This window comes from Palaemon carinicauda, chromosome 2 (genome assembly GCF_036898095.1).
Source record: "Palaemon carinicauda isolate YSFRI2023 chromosome 2, ASM3689809v2, whole genome shotgun sequence".
NCBI classification, from domain to species: domain Eukaryota; kingdom Metazoa; phylum Arthropoda; class Malacostraca; order Decapoda; family Palaemonidae; genus Palaemon; species Palaemon carinicauda.
In genome coordinates this window covers 128,091,653-128,111,652 of record NC_090726.1, presented here as the reverse complement: position 1 = coordinate 128,111,652, position 20,000 = coordinate 128,091,653, and the positions used below count along the sequence as shown (strand labels likewise).

The following is a 20,000-nucleotide window of genomic DNA, read 5'->3' as shown; positions in this document are numbered from 1 at the left end:
AGAGAGAGAGAGAGAGAGAGAGAGAGAGAGAAAGAGAGAGAAGGGTATTGGATATTAATCAAACTCTAAGAAGTTTATGCTTAACAAAGGTAACACAGTACTCCCACATTTGAACCATCTGATTTTAAATTTAATTCAAAATCTTCTCATTATATTACTCCTAAGATGATCATCATAACAATTCATCAGTTATGAATTACTGGACACCAGAAAAGTGTCACTTACAACTTCACTATTCTGTTTTGTTTGAATCAAGAAATGAAAAAAGAATAATGATAAAAAATTGTAAATGAAGAAACATTAAGCAAGTCACAAATAGACATAAAACACTTTTTGTTGTGCAATAATGTTAAAAACTTAATAATAAAAAAGAAAAGTACGAAATCTGTTCGTAAATTTTCTTAAAATAAACAAAAAAATCATTGTCATTAAATCCTTTTATCGATATTGTCAGAATATATTTGTATTTCGTATTCATAAATAAATGTCAGAAAAAATATTCTTTTAATTAAGAGTGATTTGAATAAATATAATTATTATCTGAACTTTACCATACGAACAATTTAGTAATTTCTTAAAGAGTTCCATGATAATGCAAATAGATTTAAAACTTATAACTTTGTATAACCAGTGGCTTCCAAAAGCCGACAAATGAAATAAAAAAAAAATTAACTTATTAAAATCTAATCAAATGGATCTCCATAACGAGAAATACAGACAGATGAAAAAAAAGTGGAGGAGAGAGAACTATATGACCATATAGGGTTATCTCTCTTTTTTGTTTTGTCTAAGTAAATAAGTTAAGACTTTCTCCCTCCCTTCTCCCAGGCTTTGGCTTTCTCATTCTGCTTCTGTTCTCCCTTGCTTTATAACCGTTATTACTATTACCTCCACCAAAGAAGTATATTTTCTAGTCGGTTTAATTATCTATTTATTCATTTATTTATTTCTATTTATTTGTCTGTGTATCTGTGTATAGGATTAGGTCAAAACTATTCAACGGATTTTGACGAAATTATTATTATTATTATTATTATTATTATTATTATTATTATTATTATTATTATCTGAGCTACAAACCAAGTTGGAACACCAGAATACTATAAGCCCAAGTACTCCAATAGGGAGAATAGCCCAGTAATGCCATAGCCTCTCTACCATGACCTACCACTATTTTAGATTATAGTTCTCTTGCTTGAGGGTACACTCAGGCACGATGTTCTATCTTATTTATCTTCCTATTGTTTTTTAAAGTTTTAATAGTTTATACATTAAAGATCTAATTTCATGCTGCCATTGTTCTTAACATATCTTATTGTAATTGTTTATTACTTATCTTTTAGTTTATTTATTTCCTTGTTTCCTTTCCTCACTGGGATATTTTTCCCTGTTGGAGCCCTTGGGCTTATAGTATCTTGATTTTCAAACTAGGGATGAAGTTTAGCAAGTAATAATAATAATAATAATAATAATAATAATAATAATAATAATATTATTATTATTATTATTATTATTATTATTATTATTATTATTATTATTATTATTATTTCTGGGTCTGGGCTAAATAAAGCTTTCAATTTATCCCTTCTAATTAGACTTCGTATCTTTGAACAGAAAGGAACCATCACAATTGCAACGCTCCTGGGGCTTTATGCTCTAAGCCTGGCTTCTGCCACAGAATCCCAATGCTCCAGCAGCATTTCCGCCAAGTGTCCCATACCTGACCCTGGTGAGTATCAGACCTTTTAGTAATATCTGAGAGCAGTGCTTGCTAGCAAGATGCAATATTACTATTAGTATGGGTAGTAGGTTGGTAAGGGCACTAGCCACCCGTTGAGATACTACCGCTAGAGAGTTATAGGGTCCTTTAACTGGCCAGACAGTACTTCATTGGATCCTTCTCTCTTGTTACGGTTCATTTTTCCTTTGCCTATGCATACACCGAATTGTCTGGCATATTCTTTACATATTCTCCTCTGTCCTCATACACCTGACAACACTGAGATTACCAAACAATTCTTCTTCACCCAACGGGTTAATATCTGCACTGTAATTGTTCAGTGGCCACTTTCCTATTCGTAAGGATAGAAGAGACTCAAACCATTGTTCTCTAGTCTTGGGGAGGGCCATAGCCTCTGTACCATGGTCTCCCACTATCTTGGATTAAAGTTCTCTTGCTTGAAAGTACACACGGACACACTATTTTATCTAATTTCTCTTCCACTTGTTTTGTTAGAGTTTTTATAGTTTAGATAGGAAATATTTATTTTAAGATTACTGTTCTTAAAATATTTAATTTTTCCTTGTTTCCTTTCCTCACTAGGCTATTTTCCCTGTTGGGGCCCCTGTGTTTATAGCATCCTGCTTTTCCAACTAGGGATGCAGCTTAGCAAGTAATAATAATAATAATAATAATAATAATAATAATAATAATAATAATAATAATAATAATAATAATAATACAGGATATTTGTTTGATTGGATGAACCTTTAATTTCATATTCTTTTCGTGGTTGATGTAGGTAAAATATATTCTTTTATCTTAATATTTTTAAATAATTCCGAATCATTAAATTAAATTCTTTTGATTTACTTTCCGGAAGATGTCGAAAAGGCTGATAAAAGATAATACTGAAAATAATTAAAGTTGTCCATTCAAGGAAATAAGAGTAACAATATAAACGTAGTTTAGTGAGTTTTTAATTCTACAGAGCCATGGCAATCCCTTATATCAGGTTTGCTTTTACACCAAACCAGTCACTCTCCTATCTATCTATCTATCTATCTATGTATATAGATCGATAGATAGATAGATAGATGGATTGAATGATTGATTGATTTATTCAGCAAACTTGCATAATACATTGTTTTGTGTATATATATATATATATATATATATATATATATATATGTATATATATATATCGTACATATATATGTGTGTATATGCATGTATATATATATATATATATATATATATATATATATATATATGTGTGTGTGTATATACAGTATATATATATATATATATATATATATATATATATATATATATATATATATATATATATATATATTTATATATATATATATATTTATATATATATATATATATATATATATATATATATATATATGTATATATATACATATATATTGTTCCTAGCCAAGCTATAACACTAGCTGGAAAAGCAAGGGGCTTTAAGCCCAAGGGTTCCAACAAGGAAAAATACCCTAATGAGGAAAGGAAGTAAGGAAATACGATATGAGAAGTAATGAAACACTAAAACAAAATCTTTTAAAAACAATAACATCAAAAAGATATTTCATAAACTGTAAAAAGACTTATGAATTGTATTAATTTCTCTGTCTTATCTCCACAAACCAGCGATGCCCGTCTACTTAGCCAACCCTGACAACTGTCTTCAGTACTGCGAGTGTTCCAACGGCGTGGCCTGGCTCTTCCAGTGTGACGTCGACCAGGCTTGGGACGATTCGAAGAAGCGCTGTGACTTCAGGGACAACGTGGACTGCGGTAGTCGTCCTATTCCTCCCTTCTGAGGATCGGTGTTGAAGTCAGTGAACTAGTAGAAAGAAGAAGAAAAACACAGCGTAGAAAGTATGGTACATGATTTGTATTGGTCATGAGTAAGAGATTAAACATACGAACCTAATCATGCGTTTTATTTTGCTTAATTCAAGCTTGTTCTCATGGCAAGAATAATAAAGGTTGAATAGATAATTACCTCTGCCAACGAAGTTGGAAGGTGTTGACATCAGTGAGCTGGTAGAAAGAAGAAGAAAAAAAAAACAGCATAGAAAATATGGTACTTGATTTGTATTGGTCATGAGTATGAGATTAAATATATTAACCTAATCATGCGTTTTATTTTGCTTAATTCAAGCTTGTTCTCATGGCAAGAATAATAAAGGTTGAATAGATAATTACCTCTGCCAACGAAGTTGGAAGGTGTTGACATCAGTGAGCTGGTAGATAGAAGAAGAAAAAAAAACAGCATAGAAAATATGGTGCTTGATTTGTAATGGTCATGAGTATGAGATTAAATATACTAACCTAATCATTCGTTTTATTTTATGTTAGTCAAGCTTGTTCTCATGGCAAGAATAATAAAGGTTGAATAGATAATTACTTCCGCCAACGAAGTTGAAAGGAGGATATGTTTTCACCCCTGTTTGTGTGTATTTGTTTGTGAACAGCTTCCTGGCCACAATTTTAATCGTAGAGTAATGGAAGTTGTAGGGATTAACTTGTATGTAAAAAGTTGGAAATGATCACATTTTGGAAGGTCAAGGTCAAAGGTCAAGGTCACAGTCAAGCAAAATGTCCAATTCACGTAATCAGCCATAAGTTTGGACATTGTCATCACAAAGATTGTAAACTTGGTTCATAACTGAGTGTATGAAAATCCATGCCAATTAATACATCTTAATACATGTTGAGCTCTGAGAAAATTAGATAACTGCCAGATGGCGTTAAATAAAAACACTGAATATCCGAAGGTCTCTTAAGTACACTCAAAACAAAACTGAGTTATTAAATTACTTGAACTATTTAAAACAACCTCTTACTTCGATTCTTAGTCAGGGATTATGAGAGAGCTCTGTAAGAAATACTGGTGATCGAAATAATACGCACTTTACAAAAATAAATATATTCTATAAAAATTTACATTAATACAGAAAATTATCACCAAAATGAATCACTCGAAATATTAAATCTGAACAAATCCTTAGACTACGGCAAGAAAAGATACATATGCAAATTATACAATTACTTGTTTCACTGGAAATTAAATTTTACACAAATATTTAATCTTAATTAATGAAAATAGTTAACACTGTAACACTAATGATTAAACCCTTAAAGAAATTCACATAAAAGTTACTGATACACTTATTAAAGCCCCCCTGACACTTGCACGCATTTGTGGCACGCACTGGCACGCATTGTGGCGTGAACTGGCGTGAACGATGCGGGAACTGGCGTGAATGATGCGGGAACTGGCGTGAACTTGACGTGAACGGTGCGTGGCATGCGTGCCGATGCGTGCCATACATGCTGAGAAATTTGAAATGTTCAAAATTTGTGGCACGCATTGTCACGCCAAAATTGGCGTGAACTTGTCGTGAACGATGCGGGAACTGGAGTGAACTGGAGTGAACATTGCGGGGTGATGCTGGAGGATGCGTGCCAGTGCGTGGCAATTAAATCAATGGATTTATCCCTACTGAGGGACGATGCGGGAGGATGCTTGCCAAAGCGTGGCAATTAAATCAATGGATTTATCCCTACTTCCTCATAATCATCAAAGAAAAAATCAGTATAATGACAATATATTCTTTCACCTCTCCCCTTTCCTTATTTAATTGAGAGAGAGAGAGAGAGAGAGAGAGAGAGAGAGAGAGAGAAAGAGAGAGAGAGAGAGAATAAGCTTCAATATTTTGATGTATCAGACTAGGGAACATAAAAACTGATAGCTCTCTCTCTCTCTCTCTCTCTCTCTCTCTCTCTCTCTCTTGGTATTATTATCAGCAAGGATTTGAAGTTCACCAAACAGAGCATAAAAGCTGAAAAGACAGCAGAAAACATAATAGGTTACATAAAGAGACAATTCAAATACAGAGATATAGACACTGTAGGCTACTACAGCTGTAGGCCTATACAGATACACCATTGAATAAATACATTTCAAATTCATCTACTTCGCTCTTTTATAATATATTAAAACTTTTCCTTTATTCTCCTACACAATCTACAACTCTACCCTTTGAGTAAGTCTATCGGCAAAATTGTTACTCACACTTACACTAACATAGGCCTAGGCGCGAATCTAAGGAATTTGCACTTGATTTTTCACTAACTTTTACCCCCTGCACTCTTTTATCCCTCGGGGAGAGAGAGAGAGAGAGAGAGAGAGAGAGAGAGAGAGAGAGAGAGAGAGATTATTGATTTTATAGCACAAAAACTAATGAATGGAATAGTCATCTTTCAATTAAATTCTAAGATAATGTAAAGTGAGTTCCAAATATCTGATCAGCATATAACTGCCATAAAATATTATTTTTTCAGTAAATTATAAAGCTTAAAAATTATTCAAACCAGCTAATTACCTATAATAATAATTAAATAATGAAATATATACTAAATAGAAGCATAATTGTTACAAATATCTATAAAGATAACCCATACATTAATATAGGGGATATTAATCAAAGATTAGCACAAGAATACGCTTTTGATAAAAATCATGTAGGAAGCCCCGTCTTTATATATGATTTGGCCAAGTCGTGAACTGGCGTGAACGATGCGTGAACGATGCGGAATGATGCGGAAAGATGCAGAAAGATGAGTGAACGTGGCGTGAACTTGTCGTGAACTATGCTTGAACGTGTCGTGAACTTGTCGTGAACAGTGCGGGAACCACCCAGTGCGTGCCAGAAATGCGTGCAAGTGTCAGGGCGGCTTTACGTGTTCGATCCCTGAGTTAACTGAACAGATAAGCTAAAATAAATACACTTCACTGTTTTCACCTAAATTTCACAGGGCCAGTTATAAATATTTATATTAAACACATATTTATATTAATATAATACACTGGAAATAGCATTAAATGGCTTTATCAACGTTTGAACACACTACACACGATTTATATTGGATAAAAATCTTATTCACTTTGGAGAAGCCACACACTCGAGGCACTTGAGGAGAGAGGATGTTGGCTCTTTCACAGGGGCAGGCTGGATCTCTTCTGCTGCTTACGATTTCCTAGAGGCACAAATATATTAACTCAAAACTTCTAGAGAATTCTAAATAGATTCTTCTACTTGTGTGGGAGGGCAAGGCCTAGCGACGTGAGGTTACCAACGAGACAAATAGAACAGGGGATCATCCTAATTTATCTTAAAACAAACTTAACAATAATGATAACAAAAAGCACTCATGCAACTCATAGACTAAAATTCACTATAGGCAAAATGTGGGAGAAAATTGGTCAGCACACCATGCAAGGCTAAATACCCACCAGGATAGCCACTTCAACTGAAGGGAGGACAATAACGATACTTACTTACTCCGGTGGTATTTAGACCACATTTTGACCCATGACCGCTCTTGATAGGATTCTCCACTCTTCTCTATCCTGTGCCTGATGGAACCATTCATTTAGGTTTCCCCCAGAGATTCTTACATCCTCCTCCAAGCAACTTCTCCAATCTTTTCTTGGCCGTCCTACAGGTCTTCTTCCAGAAACTTCAGCTCTTTGGAGCTCTATCCTCATCCATACGAGCCATATGTCCTGCTCATTGGAGTCTTCTTGATCTAATTACATCACATATATATGGTTGGTTTGTACTGTTTCTTATTTCTCTATTGTGTCGTCTTCTCCATCCATTTATTTCTTGGTCATAGAAGGGTCCCTTTACTCTTCTCAGAATCCCATTCTCAAAAATTTCAAATTTTTTCTCTGTTTTTGTTAGAGACCATGTCTTGCATCCATATATCAAAACTGGTCTGATAACTGTGTTATACATTCTCAATTTTGTTCTACGGGAGATTGATCGTCGTTTAAAAAGGTCTGTAAGGCTGAAATAACATATCTTGGCTGCTCCAATCCTTGCTGTAACTTCTTTATCCATTCCAGCGTTCTATGACATAATAGTACCCAGATATTTAAAGGACTCTACTGTCTCAATTCTGATGCCTGCACGATCTACATTTCCCTGTAATTGTGGTGTTCTTGCTACTTCCATGATTTTAGTTTTGCCTTCATTTATCTCTAGTCTCACCTGGCAAGCCATTGTTTTGAACTGTGTTGTTAGGTTCTCCACCTCCCTGATGGTTTTGAAAATTAATACCCGAGAGAAAGATGAAGAAACATATCTAGCAATAGTTAATATAAAAACTCATGTTAAAACCTTGTAAATGGTTTCTAATCCAGATCATCTCTTCCACCATTATCCCTACATTAAGGTGACAGTTGCCTGATGCGCCCTCTCCAATGCCAAATCAAAGGCATCTTCTTCCACCAAACCTCTTCTCTCCATAGTTCGATCTAAATATGTATTAAATAAAAGGCTGTTTCAATTATCCAAGAATTTATTTTGACGACCTAAGAAAGTGTCATCACCTTCAAAAAATGTACGGCATCAAACATCACCACTCTGTATTGTTGCCAATCTGTTGCTCGCCATTTCTGCTCGCTAGTCTTTAACAGATCAATTTCCAGGCATGGGTCTGGAGCCGCAGTCAACACTGGTAATCCAGTTACAGATGTTTTTGGTTGTGTCGAAAGCCTGATCTGGACCGCACTGGAAGAGCCAGGCTACTCCGTTCGCACATTCACAGTACTGCAAACAATTCTCTGGGACCGGGTAGTAAACAGGAGTTGCTGTCCAAAAGGCAAAAAAGATATTAGACAGAGTGATATGTTGCAAAGTAAGAATTATGGCTTTAGTAGCCTCTATTCTTATCATATATAGTATTACCGTACTCTATAATGCAACAGTTATTACTGCAAATATTAGATTAGGGCTAAATCGTGTTGGCATTTCCGTAATAAGCCTTTAACAGGTGCAGTTGGACAAGGGAATACCTGACACAACTGACTCTGAGAAAGTGCACCCTGACACCTTAACTGCACAGTCAGTAACCAAGCTGCTAATGTAAGGAGAGATGGAAGAGGTGATGCTCTTGGCTAAACACGAGAACTGGCAGTACAGAAAGCGTGTGGCAGGGTGTACTACCTCGGAGCGAGGTGTGCCAGGAATTTGTGTTTCCAACTGGACATACATATATACACAAACATTATAAAAGAATATATGTATATATATATATATATATATATATATATATATATATGCATATATGTATATATATACATATATATACATATGTATATATATATATATATATATATATATATATATATATATATACAGTGTGTGTGTGCGTGTACATATATATATATATATATATATATATATATATATATATATATATATATATATATATATATAAACAAAAGGAATGATAGCATACGTATTCAATTCAATTCACAAGAAATTAAAGTTGGATATTTCCTATACTATGATTCATCGCTTATTCTTATAAATGGAAAAGTGGAGGTTTGTCTTCTAGGTCTCTCACCTGGGTCCACAGCTGGGCATCTGTCTGAGATACTTCTCTCGCATTGTTCGTAACCTTCCGTCAATGAGGAGGCACAAACCCCCACGAAAACAACAGCGAGGACATACACTGCTGCCCTCTGTCGGTGAAAGAAAAAAGTTTAGTTTCTAAGCGCTCTGTCATTAAGTGTGGGAATTAGAATCCCTTTGGTACCTCTCTCTCTCTCTCTCTCTCTCTGTGCTAGGTTACTAAACTTACACTTCATAATTACGACTCAATACCCTTGAATATCAGACAAAAACAAGACTGAACTTACCAACATGTTGAATTGTTTCCTTTGAAGTGATGTATATAGTTTAATCTGGGTATATATATTAGATAAAACCAATAAAGTTTTTTAATGCATGTGGGAAAGCACTGTTATCAGTTGTTTAATCCCACGAGTTGAGATATCCCAAAGCTTAGAACTGCATATCACTTCAACTTGTTGCGTAATTATTCACCTGTGAGAACCAAAGACCCACAGATATTAGCTTAATCATTCATTTACATGAAATACATCTCAACTGCAATCTCTGTTTTCCCAGTAGGCGATAGTGCCTGGTGGAAATGGCGCGATAAGGCGGTGAAGCATTATAATTGAAGCGATGTTGTCATTAGTGATGTTTTTTACAGGCTAATCGGAAAAAGGTCCTGATGAGGAAAGCGAATCACTGCCGATATACATCCCCTATATTATAAAGAGCAAGTGTCTGACTATAGTCGTAGTAGAGATTCTGGGCGAAATAAGCCCCACCCCCTGATGACGTGATAGCCAATCATGTTTTCTCCCTTACAAATTTCAAATTAGGCTAACTTATAATCACTTTGACGGGATGAGTTGTGACTGCTGATTGGCTATGACGTCATCAGGGGGTAGTGCTTATTTCACCCAGAATCTTTACTACGACTATAGTTAGACACTTGCTCTTCATAATATAGGGGATATATATCAGCAATTAGTCGCTTTCCTGATCAGGACCTTTTTCCGATTAGCTTGTAAAAAACAATACCAACGACATCGCTTCAGTAATAATGCTTCACCGCATTATCGCGCCATTTCCACCAGGCACTATCGCCTACTGAGAAAACAGAGATTGCAGTTGAGATGTATTTCATGTAAATGAATGAGTAAGCTAATATCTGGGGATCTTTGGTTCTCACAGGTGAATAATTACGCAACAAGTTGAAGTGATATGCAGTTCTAAGCTTTGGGATATCTCAACTCGTGGGATTAAACAACTGATAGCAGTGCTTTCCCACATGCATCGAAAAACTTTATTGGTTTTATCTAATATATATACCCAGATTAAACTATATACATCACTTCAAAGGAAACAATTCAACATGCTGGTAAGTTCAGTCTTGTTTTTGTCTGATATTCAAGGGTATTGAATCGTAATTATGAAGTGTAAGTTTAGTAGCCTAGCACAGAGAGAGAGAGAGAGAGAGAGAGAGAGAGAGAGAGAGAGAGAGAGAGAGAGAGAGAGAGAGAGAGATATTCGTACCAAAGAAATTCTAATTCCCACACTTAATGACAGAGCGCTTAGAAACTAAACTTTTTTCTTTCACCGACAGAGGGCAGCAGTGTACGTCCTTGCTGTTGTTTTCGTGGGGGTTTGTGCCTCCTCATTGACGGGAGGTTACGAACAATGTGATAGGAGTATCTCAGACAGATGCCCAGCTGTGGACCCGGGTGAGAGACCTAGAAGACAAACTTCCACTTTTCCGTTTATAAGAACAAGCGATGAATCAAAGTAGTATAAGAAATATCCAACGTTAATTTCTTGTGAATTAAATTGAATACGCTTGCTATCATTCCTTTTGTTTACATATAAATAGACACGCACACACACTATATTACATATATATATATATATATATATATATATATATATATATATATATACATATATATATGTATATATATACATATATATACAGTATCTATATATATGCATATATATATATATATATATATATATATATATATATATATATATATATATATATATATATATTCTTTTATAATATTTGCGTATATGTATGTCCAGTTGGAAACACAAATTCCTGGCACACCTCGCTCCGAGGTAGTACACCCTGCCACACGCTTTCAGCGCTGCCAGTTCTCGTGTTTAGCCACGAGCATCACCTCTGTCATCTCTCCTTACACTAGCAGCTTGGTAACTGACTGTGCAGTTAAGGTGTCAGGGTGCACTTTCCCAGAGTCAGGTGTGTCAGGTATTCCCATGTCAAACTGCACCTGATAAAGGCTTATTACGGAAATGCCTACACGATTTAGCCCTAATCTAACATTTGCAGTAATAATTGTTGCATTGTAGAGTAGGATAAATACGATATATGATAAAAAATATGGGCTACTAAAGCCATAATTCTGAAACACATCTCTCTGTCTAATGATATCTTTTTTACCTCTTGGACAGCAACTCCTGTTTACTACCCGGTCCCAGAGAATTGTTTGCAGTACTGTGAATGCGCGAACGGAGCAGCCTGGCTCTTCCAGTGCGGTCCACAACAGGCTTTCGACATAACCAGAAACATCTGTAACTGGATTACCAGTGTTGACTGCGGCTCCAGACCCATTCCAGGATATTGATCTGTTAAAGATTAGCGAGCAGAAATGGCGAGCAAACAGATTGACAACAATAGAAAGTGGTGATGCTTGATATCGTGCATTTTTTGACGATGATTACTCTTTCTTAGCTCGTCAAAATAAATTCTTGCATAATTGAAACAGCGTTTTATTGAAACATATTCAGATCTAACTATGGAGAGAAGAGGTTTGGTGGAAGAAGATGCCTTTGATTTGGCATTAGAGAGGGCGCATCAGGCAACGACACCTGTATGTAGGGATAACGGTTGGGAAGAAGACCTGGGATAGAAACCTTTTACAGGGTTTCAACATGAAAATTTACATTAACGATTGCTGGGTATATGTTTCTCTATCTTTCCCTCGGGTATTAATTTTCAAAACTGTCGTCATTGTCCTTCCTTTAGTTGAAGTGGCTATCCTGGAGGGTACTTAGCCTGTGTCGGTCACGCCACGTTGACAAATTTTTTCCCACGTTTTGCCTCTAGTGAAATTTAGTCTATAAGTTGCACGAGTGCTTTATATATATTGTTTTTATTATCATTATTGCTAATTTTGTTTTAAGATATGATGAAATCTTTTTATTGCAGTTAATTCGGATTCTGTCTGGAGTTATTGAGCAAAATTTGGGACCAGTGCACCTTAAACCTTTTTATTGCAATTAATTCGGATTCTGTCTGGAGATATTGAGCAAAATTTGGGACCAGTGCACCTCAAACCTTTTTATTGCAATCACTTCGGATTCTGTCTGGAGATATTGAGCAAAATCTGGGACCAGTGCACCTCAAACCTTTTTATTGCAATCACTTCGGCTTCTGTCTGGAGATACTGTATTGAGCAAAATCTGGGACCTGTGCCCCTTAAACCTTTCTATTGCAGTTAATTCGGATTCTGTCTGGAGTTATTGAGCAAAATTTGGGACCAGTGCACCTTAAACCTTTTTATTGCAATCACTTCGGATTCTGTCTGGAGATATTGAGCAAAATCTGGGACCAGTGCACCTCAAACCTTTTTATTGCAATCACTTCGGCTTCTGTCTGGAGATACTGTATTGAGCAAAATCTGGGACCTGTGCCCCTTAAACCTTTCTATTGCAGTTAATTCGGATTCTGTCTGGAGTTATTGAGCAAAATTTGGGACCAGTGCACCTTAAACCTTTTTATTGCAATCACTTCGGATTCTGTCTGGAGATATTGAGCAAAATCTGGGACCAGTGCACCTCAAACCTTTTTATTGCAATCACTTCGGCTTCTGTCTGGAGATACTGTATTGAGCAAAATCTGGGACCTGTGCCCCTTAAACCTTTCTATTGCAGTTAATTCGGATTCTGTCTGGAGATATTGAGCAAAATATGGGACCAGTGCATCCTAGACTTCTCCAGTGGCGTCTAATATATTTCAATATTCGTGGAATGAATGACAATATTCGAGACTGGTGTTGCCTCCAGACAGTGTGATATTCTATTATGCTTAGAAACTTTGTGCCTCATCTGAGCTCCTTATTCTAAGTTTTAAGAAACCAGCAATTTTGAAACGACAGGCCATTCTTAGAGCTAAGGGAATAGTGATGTATATTAGGACTAAGTACCTTGCTTCTCATAAGTCTTGCTATGAATATGGAGGTCATGAGATTCAAGTCATAAAAGTTTGTGGAAAGCCTGACAACTCTTATTTGCGTTCAATCTATGGAAATCCAGACTTGTATGATTCTACCTAGGACTCAGTGGGTGCTGATTCTACCTTTGATTACCTCCTTATCATTATGGCTAAGATACAAGATGATAGAAAGGGCGTGATTAAATTTTGTTTCTCGTACTGATCAACATGGCTTAGAGCTTTGGACTTTGCCTCTGAATCAGGCTGTGAGCAAATTATAAGTGAAGCCACTCACAGGTCTGGTATCTGACTGGACCAAGTACGAGTATACTGAGTGCCCTGGTGTTATAACAAGTAAGATTAGTCCCCAGTATATATGTATGTATATATATATATTTATATATGTATGTATATATATATATATATATATATATATATATATATATATATATATATATATATGTATATGTATATATATATATAAATATATATATATATGTATATATATATACACACACACACTTATACATATATACATATGTATGTGTGTGTTAGTTATCATTTCCAACTGTAGTTGACTTTACTTTTAACAAGAGGAAGCTAATAATAATAATAATAATAATAATAATAATAATAATAATAATAATAATAATAACAAATATTTGGGAGTGTTGGGAATAAGATAAACAAATCTTTGTCTCAAAACTGTTTAACAAAAGTTGGTAAATTGTTTAATTTGATACTACAAGGTATTCCTTGAAAGGTTTACATTCTAAAGGTGTGTAACATTTCTCATTAAGAAAAAGAAGATTTATTTAAAGTGTTTTAATCTTGTAACTCCACAAATACAGGAGTGACCTTGACCTTCACCAGCAGCCTAGAGTGTAACAGTAATGCTTACTGTGATATTTTATGTAATAACAAAATATAACATTTTGTATAAATTGTTTTCTAGATCAAGGGTAACTTAGAAGCAATATTAAATTTTTGCATGAAGGAATTATGTCATAAAAATCAACTTGTATCGTATATTGAAATTCGATATGAATGTACAGTTGGACACAGGTGTCCCTGGCACACCTCGTTCTGTAGAAGTGCTCTCTTCCACGCCCCTACACCACGATGAGTAACCAAACAGATAGTTGTAGGAAGAGATAGCAGAGGTATTGGGCGGTACTAAACACAGTAACTCTTCGCACAGTAAGGGTGTGAGTGTATTTTTATCAGAGCGAGGTGTACCAAGGGATTCCTGAAGCCTCCTGAAGGAATCTAGTCGTCATCATCGTCGTCAGTCGTGGTCATTGGAGGAATTGTAGACGTAGGATGAACTGTGGTAGGTCCCCGATCACCACAATCGACTAAATGTTCCCAATTGCAGATTTTCAGGGTCTCGTCATAGAGAGTTGGTGGAGCGCAATAGAATTTCCAGGCGATGCCGTCGGAACATTCGCAGTAAGAGCTGCAGTCGTATGGGTCAGGATAATAAACTGGAGCTGTTTGAAGAAGAAAAATAAAAAAAATAATAATAATAATAATAATAATAATAATAATAATAATAATAATATCCTTTATATCCAATGTTACATTGGGTATTCTATGCATTTAGCTTAATACTGTATTAGTAAAAATATTAGATTTTTTTTTTTCACAAATCGTCAGACTAAAATGGTAGTAATATGGTTGACCTGCACCAATCCGTGAACCGTTAACTTACTTGCAGGATCCAATGCAGGACACATGGCAGTAATCTCAGCGGAACACTGGTTCTCCGCCCTTGCCATAGCCACCAGTGGCAGCAAAACCACGAGCACTTGCTTGATGGTCTGTTAAAAAAAAAGGAATATTGAAGAATATTGAGTTAAATCGCAGGATTAGAAATGAAACTATAAGAGATATTACTCGAGTACCATGTGTGGATGAAATCATAGTTAAGGGTAGAAGAGACTCTTTAGCTATGCTAAGCAATCTTCTAGGAGAAGGATACTCAAAATCAAGACATTGTTCTCTAGCCTTGGGTAGTGCCATAGCCTTTGTACCATGGTCTTCCACTGTCTTGGGTTGGAGTTCTCTTGCTTGAGGGTACACTCGGGCACGCTATTCTATCTAATTTCTCTTCCTATTGGTTTTGGTAAAGTTTTTTATGGTTTATATAGGAGATATTTATCTTAATGTTACTGTTTTAAAATATTTCATTTTTCCTTGTTTCCTTTCCTCACTGGGTTATTGGAGCTCCTGGGCTTATAGAATCCTGCTTTTCCAACTAGGGTTGTAGCTTAGAAAATAATAATAATAATAATAATAGTAATAATAATAATAATAATAATAATAATAATAATGGTGAGGGGTAAATGCACGGTTGAGATATACCTGGACCGTGGGTAAATGGAGATTACTTCATCAAACTTTCAACTGGGTTCCACAAGGCACTAGAAGAGTTGGAAGACCCAGGCCTTCATGGCTGAGGACTATGAAGTGCGAAGTGGGAGATGAAGAAAGAAAAAGTATTGAATTAAAATCTTAAGATAGAGACGACTGGCTAAATCTAACCGAGGTTCTTTGCGTCAATAGGCGTAGGAGATGATGATGATGATTGAAATCGTTATATGATAAAACACCCAAGTTTGAAATTAGCTGATGTTTCATCTTGTGTTTGAGGATGACTTCCTGTAAGTAGTTACTTGAATAAAATCTCAAACTATATGAAAACGTTGAAGTATCAATGACAAAAGTTCAAACTTGAGGCAAAAGTTTTTATGTTGAACAGGCTGACACAAGTCTCTTTTTATAGTTTATATATGAAAGATCTGTTCTAATGTTGTCACTGTTCTTAAAATATTTTATTCTTTGTTAGCTGTTCATTACTTCTCTTGTAGTTTATTTATTTCCTAATTTCCTTTCCTCGCCGGGCATTTTTTTTTCTTTTGGAGTCCTTGGGCTTATAACATCCTGCTTTTCCAACTAGGGTTCTAGCTTAGCTAATTTAGTAATAATAATAATATTTTTCTCTCTTAGTTGATCTAAGTCAATACTAGCAACTCCTTATATAGTTTTTCCATATTATTAAAAAGTAGCCTTCTCTTTGCTCAATGCCTTTGCAACGTATGTGATTACTTTAAGCATGTTTTATAAGCTCTCTTGCTTGAGGGTACACTCGGGTGCATTATTCTATCCAATTTCTCTTCCTCTTGTTTTATTTAAGTTTTTTAGTTTATATAGGAAATATTTATTGTAGCGTTATTACTGTTCTTAAGTATTTTATTTTTCCTTGTTTCATTTCCACACTGAGCTATTTTCACTGTTGAGGCACCTAGGCTTATAGCATCCTGCTTTTCCAACTAGGGCTGTACCTTAGCAAGTAATAATAATAATAATAATAATAACAATAATAATAATAATAATAATAACAACAACAACAATAATAATAATGGCGTTCAATATTCACTGCTCACGAGACGTGTAAAAACTTAGTATCTCAAAGTCACTTAAAATCTTCATATTCATTGTCGTTGATTATTGATTATTATTATTTTGATATGAAAAAAAAGGTTAATAATTGTCTTACCATCTTTATCCTGAAAGGGGTTTCACTAGATTGCCATAGCTTCCATAAAGGCTTCCCTTTTTATAGGAGATAAGGGGCATTTAGGCTTAAGGGAGCCTCGTGAGAGAAACGAACTAAGGGTTATTATGAAAATAATTCGGAGTGAGTTTATGAGAGAATAACCATTATGATTCTCACGGGGTAAAGGGTTACGTATGGATGTTTATTTTACACACACACACACACACACACACACACATATATATATATATATATATATATATATAAATAGATAGATAGATAGATAGAAAGATAGATAGATAGACTATAAACAGACGCAAGTGGAAGGACATGTTTGAAGCCCATGTTCTGCGGTGGACTAGAAATAGCTGATATATATATATATATATATATATATATATATATATATATATATATATATATATATATATATATATATATATATATATATATATATATATACGCGTGGATATGTGTGGGATACTTTAAAGTGGTGCAAGGGTTTAAAGAGTGTGTATCGCCATTATCAGCAAAGCTGTACTAGCTAGAACCGCCCATTATTATTATTATTATTATTATTATTATTATTATTATTAGCAAAGCTACAACTCTAATTGAAAAAGCAAGATGCTATAAGCCCAAGGGTTTATAGGATAGTATGCTGTGAGGTATCAGGCTAAAGTCTATTCTGAAGAAGTGTTTTAATTCTTTCATTCTACCTTGTTTTGAGCATTGTTCTCCTGTCTGGTCTTCAGCTGCTGATTCTCATCTTAATTTGTTGGACAGAAACTTACGGTCTATTAAATTTCTTATTCCTGATCTAGATATTAATCTCTGGCACCGTCGTTCAAATAGTTCATTATGCATGTTGCATAAGATTTTTTCATAACTCTGACCATCCTTTACATTCAGATCTCCCTGGACAAGACTATCCTGTTTGTAATACTAGGAAGGCAGTTAATTCTAATAGCCAGACCTTCTCCATCATGGGGCTCAATACTACACAATATTCTAGAAGTTTTATTCCAGCTGTTACCAAGTTGTGGAATGATCTTCCTAATCGGGTGGTTGAATCAGTAGAACTTCAAAAGTTCAAAGTTGGAGCAAATGTTTTTATGTTGACCAGGCTGACATGAGTCTTTTTATAGTTTATATATGACATATCTGTTTTTGACGTTGTTAATAGTTTATATATGACATATCTGTTTTGACGCTGTTACTGTTTTTAGAATTATATATTGTTAACTTATTCTCATCATTCATTTATTTCCTTATTTCCTTTCCTCACTGGGCTATTTTTCCCTGTTGGAGCCCTTGGGCTTATAGCATCTTGCTTTTCCAACTAGGGTTGTAGCTGGGCTAGTAATAATAATACCATCACCAATCCACAATGGCCAGCTGGTGGTGAAATGGCCAAACCCCAGATATGAAAAGGAGATGTCTGAGGCCTATGTCTGTTGTTGTTGTTGTTGTTGTTGTGTGTGTATGCGTACATTCCCATTTGCAATAATTGAGGTGAATATAATAAGCATCATCAGTAATGGATTACAAAGTACACAATGATTATGAAGTTCATTCGTGGGAACCATACAGCTGCCAAATAAGAAATGCGCCATTTCTCTCTCTCTCTCTCTCTCTCTCTCTCTCTCTCTCTCTCTCTCTCTCTCTCTCTCTCTCTCTCTCTCTCTCTCTCGTGATATAATTTCGTGTTATTTATTATCAGGTACCGTTTTGTTCTTTTTCTAATGTTATTCATTCCTTTGTTGAATAATCTACTAGACTCCATGAGAAATTTTATCCGGTGCAACATATGGAGATTATGTTAGTTTGTGTATTTATATAGACTCATAAATACATCTTTGGATTTTTAGTTCGTAATATTTATGAATATTACTCATATATATATATATATATATATATATATATATATATATATATATATATATATATATATATATACTTTATCAGAATCGACAACCTTTGATTTAATTAACATTAACATGTGATACTCCATTGCGATCTATTATTCTTTCTCAAGGGTGCAATAAGTTTGGATTTTAACATTATTTCAATACAAATATAGTTTTTTTTCCTGATCAACACCCAAGCTACAGTTCTCCACCTAAGCTAGGACTAGGGAAGCCCCGACAGTGGTGGCTACTGATGACTCAGCAGGTAGACCTATAGGCCCCAAAAACTTTCCAAGGTTATTGTTAACATCAAAATGATACAGTGAACATCTCAGGAATTGAATAGGTAAATAAAAGATCAGATTCCAAACATGCTTTTCGTACCATCCTAGAGAAATCATTTCTTGGGTTCGGAGAACAACGACACAAATGTCAACTACTTGGGCTTCCTCTTATATATATTTAACCATTTGCTTTATATCATTATTACTTGCTAAGCTACAACCTTAGTTGAAAAACCACGATGCTATAATGCCCATGGGCTCCAACAGGGAAGATAGCCCAGTGAGGAAAGGAAACAAGGAAAGATGAAATATTTGAAGAACAGTAACATTAAAATAAATATCGCTTATATAAACTATAAAAAACCTGAACAAAACTGAGGAGGAGAAATAAGATAGAATAGTGTGCCACAAGCTTATTACAAGTGTAAGCGACTAGTCAAAATAACGGCTAAATATTTATACTGTATAGATATGCACGCACAAACGCACACGCGCCCACACACAAAGATTCAACCCTTCCCATCCCCTCCCCCTTTCCTAACAGCAACCCCTCTCACCAGGATATGACTACTCTTTCTCACGCCCCCCCCCCTTACCCGAGGGATGGGGAGACACCAGTGGTCATACGTCTTGTCGTTGAGGGCGACCGAAAACAATTATAAGTATATATATAAATAAATATATATATATATATATATATATATATATATATATATATATATATATATATATATATATATATGTGTGTGTGTGTGTATATATATATATATATATATATATATATATATATATATATATATATAGAGAGAGAGAGAGAGAGAGAGAGAGAGAGATAGAGAGAGAGAGAGAGAGAG

General features: G+C 35.0%; 1 protein-coding gene and 1 long non-coding RNA gene across 2 annotated transcripts; one reads left to right on the top strand and one right to left on the bottom strand.

Moving 5' to 3' along the window:
- The first annotated feature begins 10,379 nt into the window (after positions 1 to 10,379).
- Positions 10,380 to 11,672, top strand: LOC137626839 (uncharacterized). The gene is made up of 3 exons (XR_011041091.1): positions 10,380 to 10,537; positions 10,763 to 10,880; positions 11,629 to 11,672. It is a non-coding gene; the product is annotated as an uncharacterized lncRNA (long non-coding RNA).
- A 2,793-nt stretch (positions 11,673 to 14,465) lies between these two features.
- Positions 14,466 to 17,062, bottom strand: LOC137621210 (uncharacterized). Its single transcript, XM_068351617.1, has 3 exons — positions 16,953 to 17,062; positions 15,105 to 15,213; positions 14,466 to 14,883 (listed from the first exon to the last, which is right to left on the bottom strand). Exons 1-3 carry the CDS (start codon positions 16,953 to 16,955, stop codon positions 14,660 to 14,662), a joined length of 336 nt encoding a protein of 111 aa, XP_068207718.1. The 5' UTR covers positions 16,956 to 17,062; the 3' UTR covers positions 14,466 to 14,659.
- Positions 17,063 to 20,000: the final 2,938 nt, after the last annotated feature.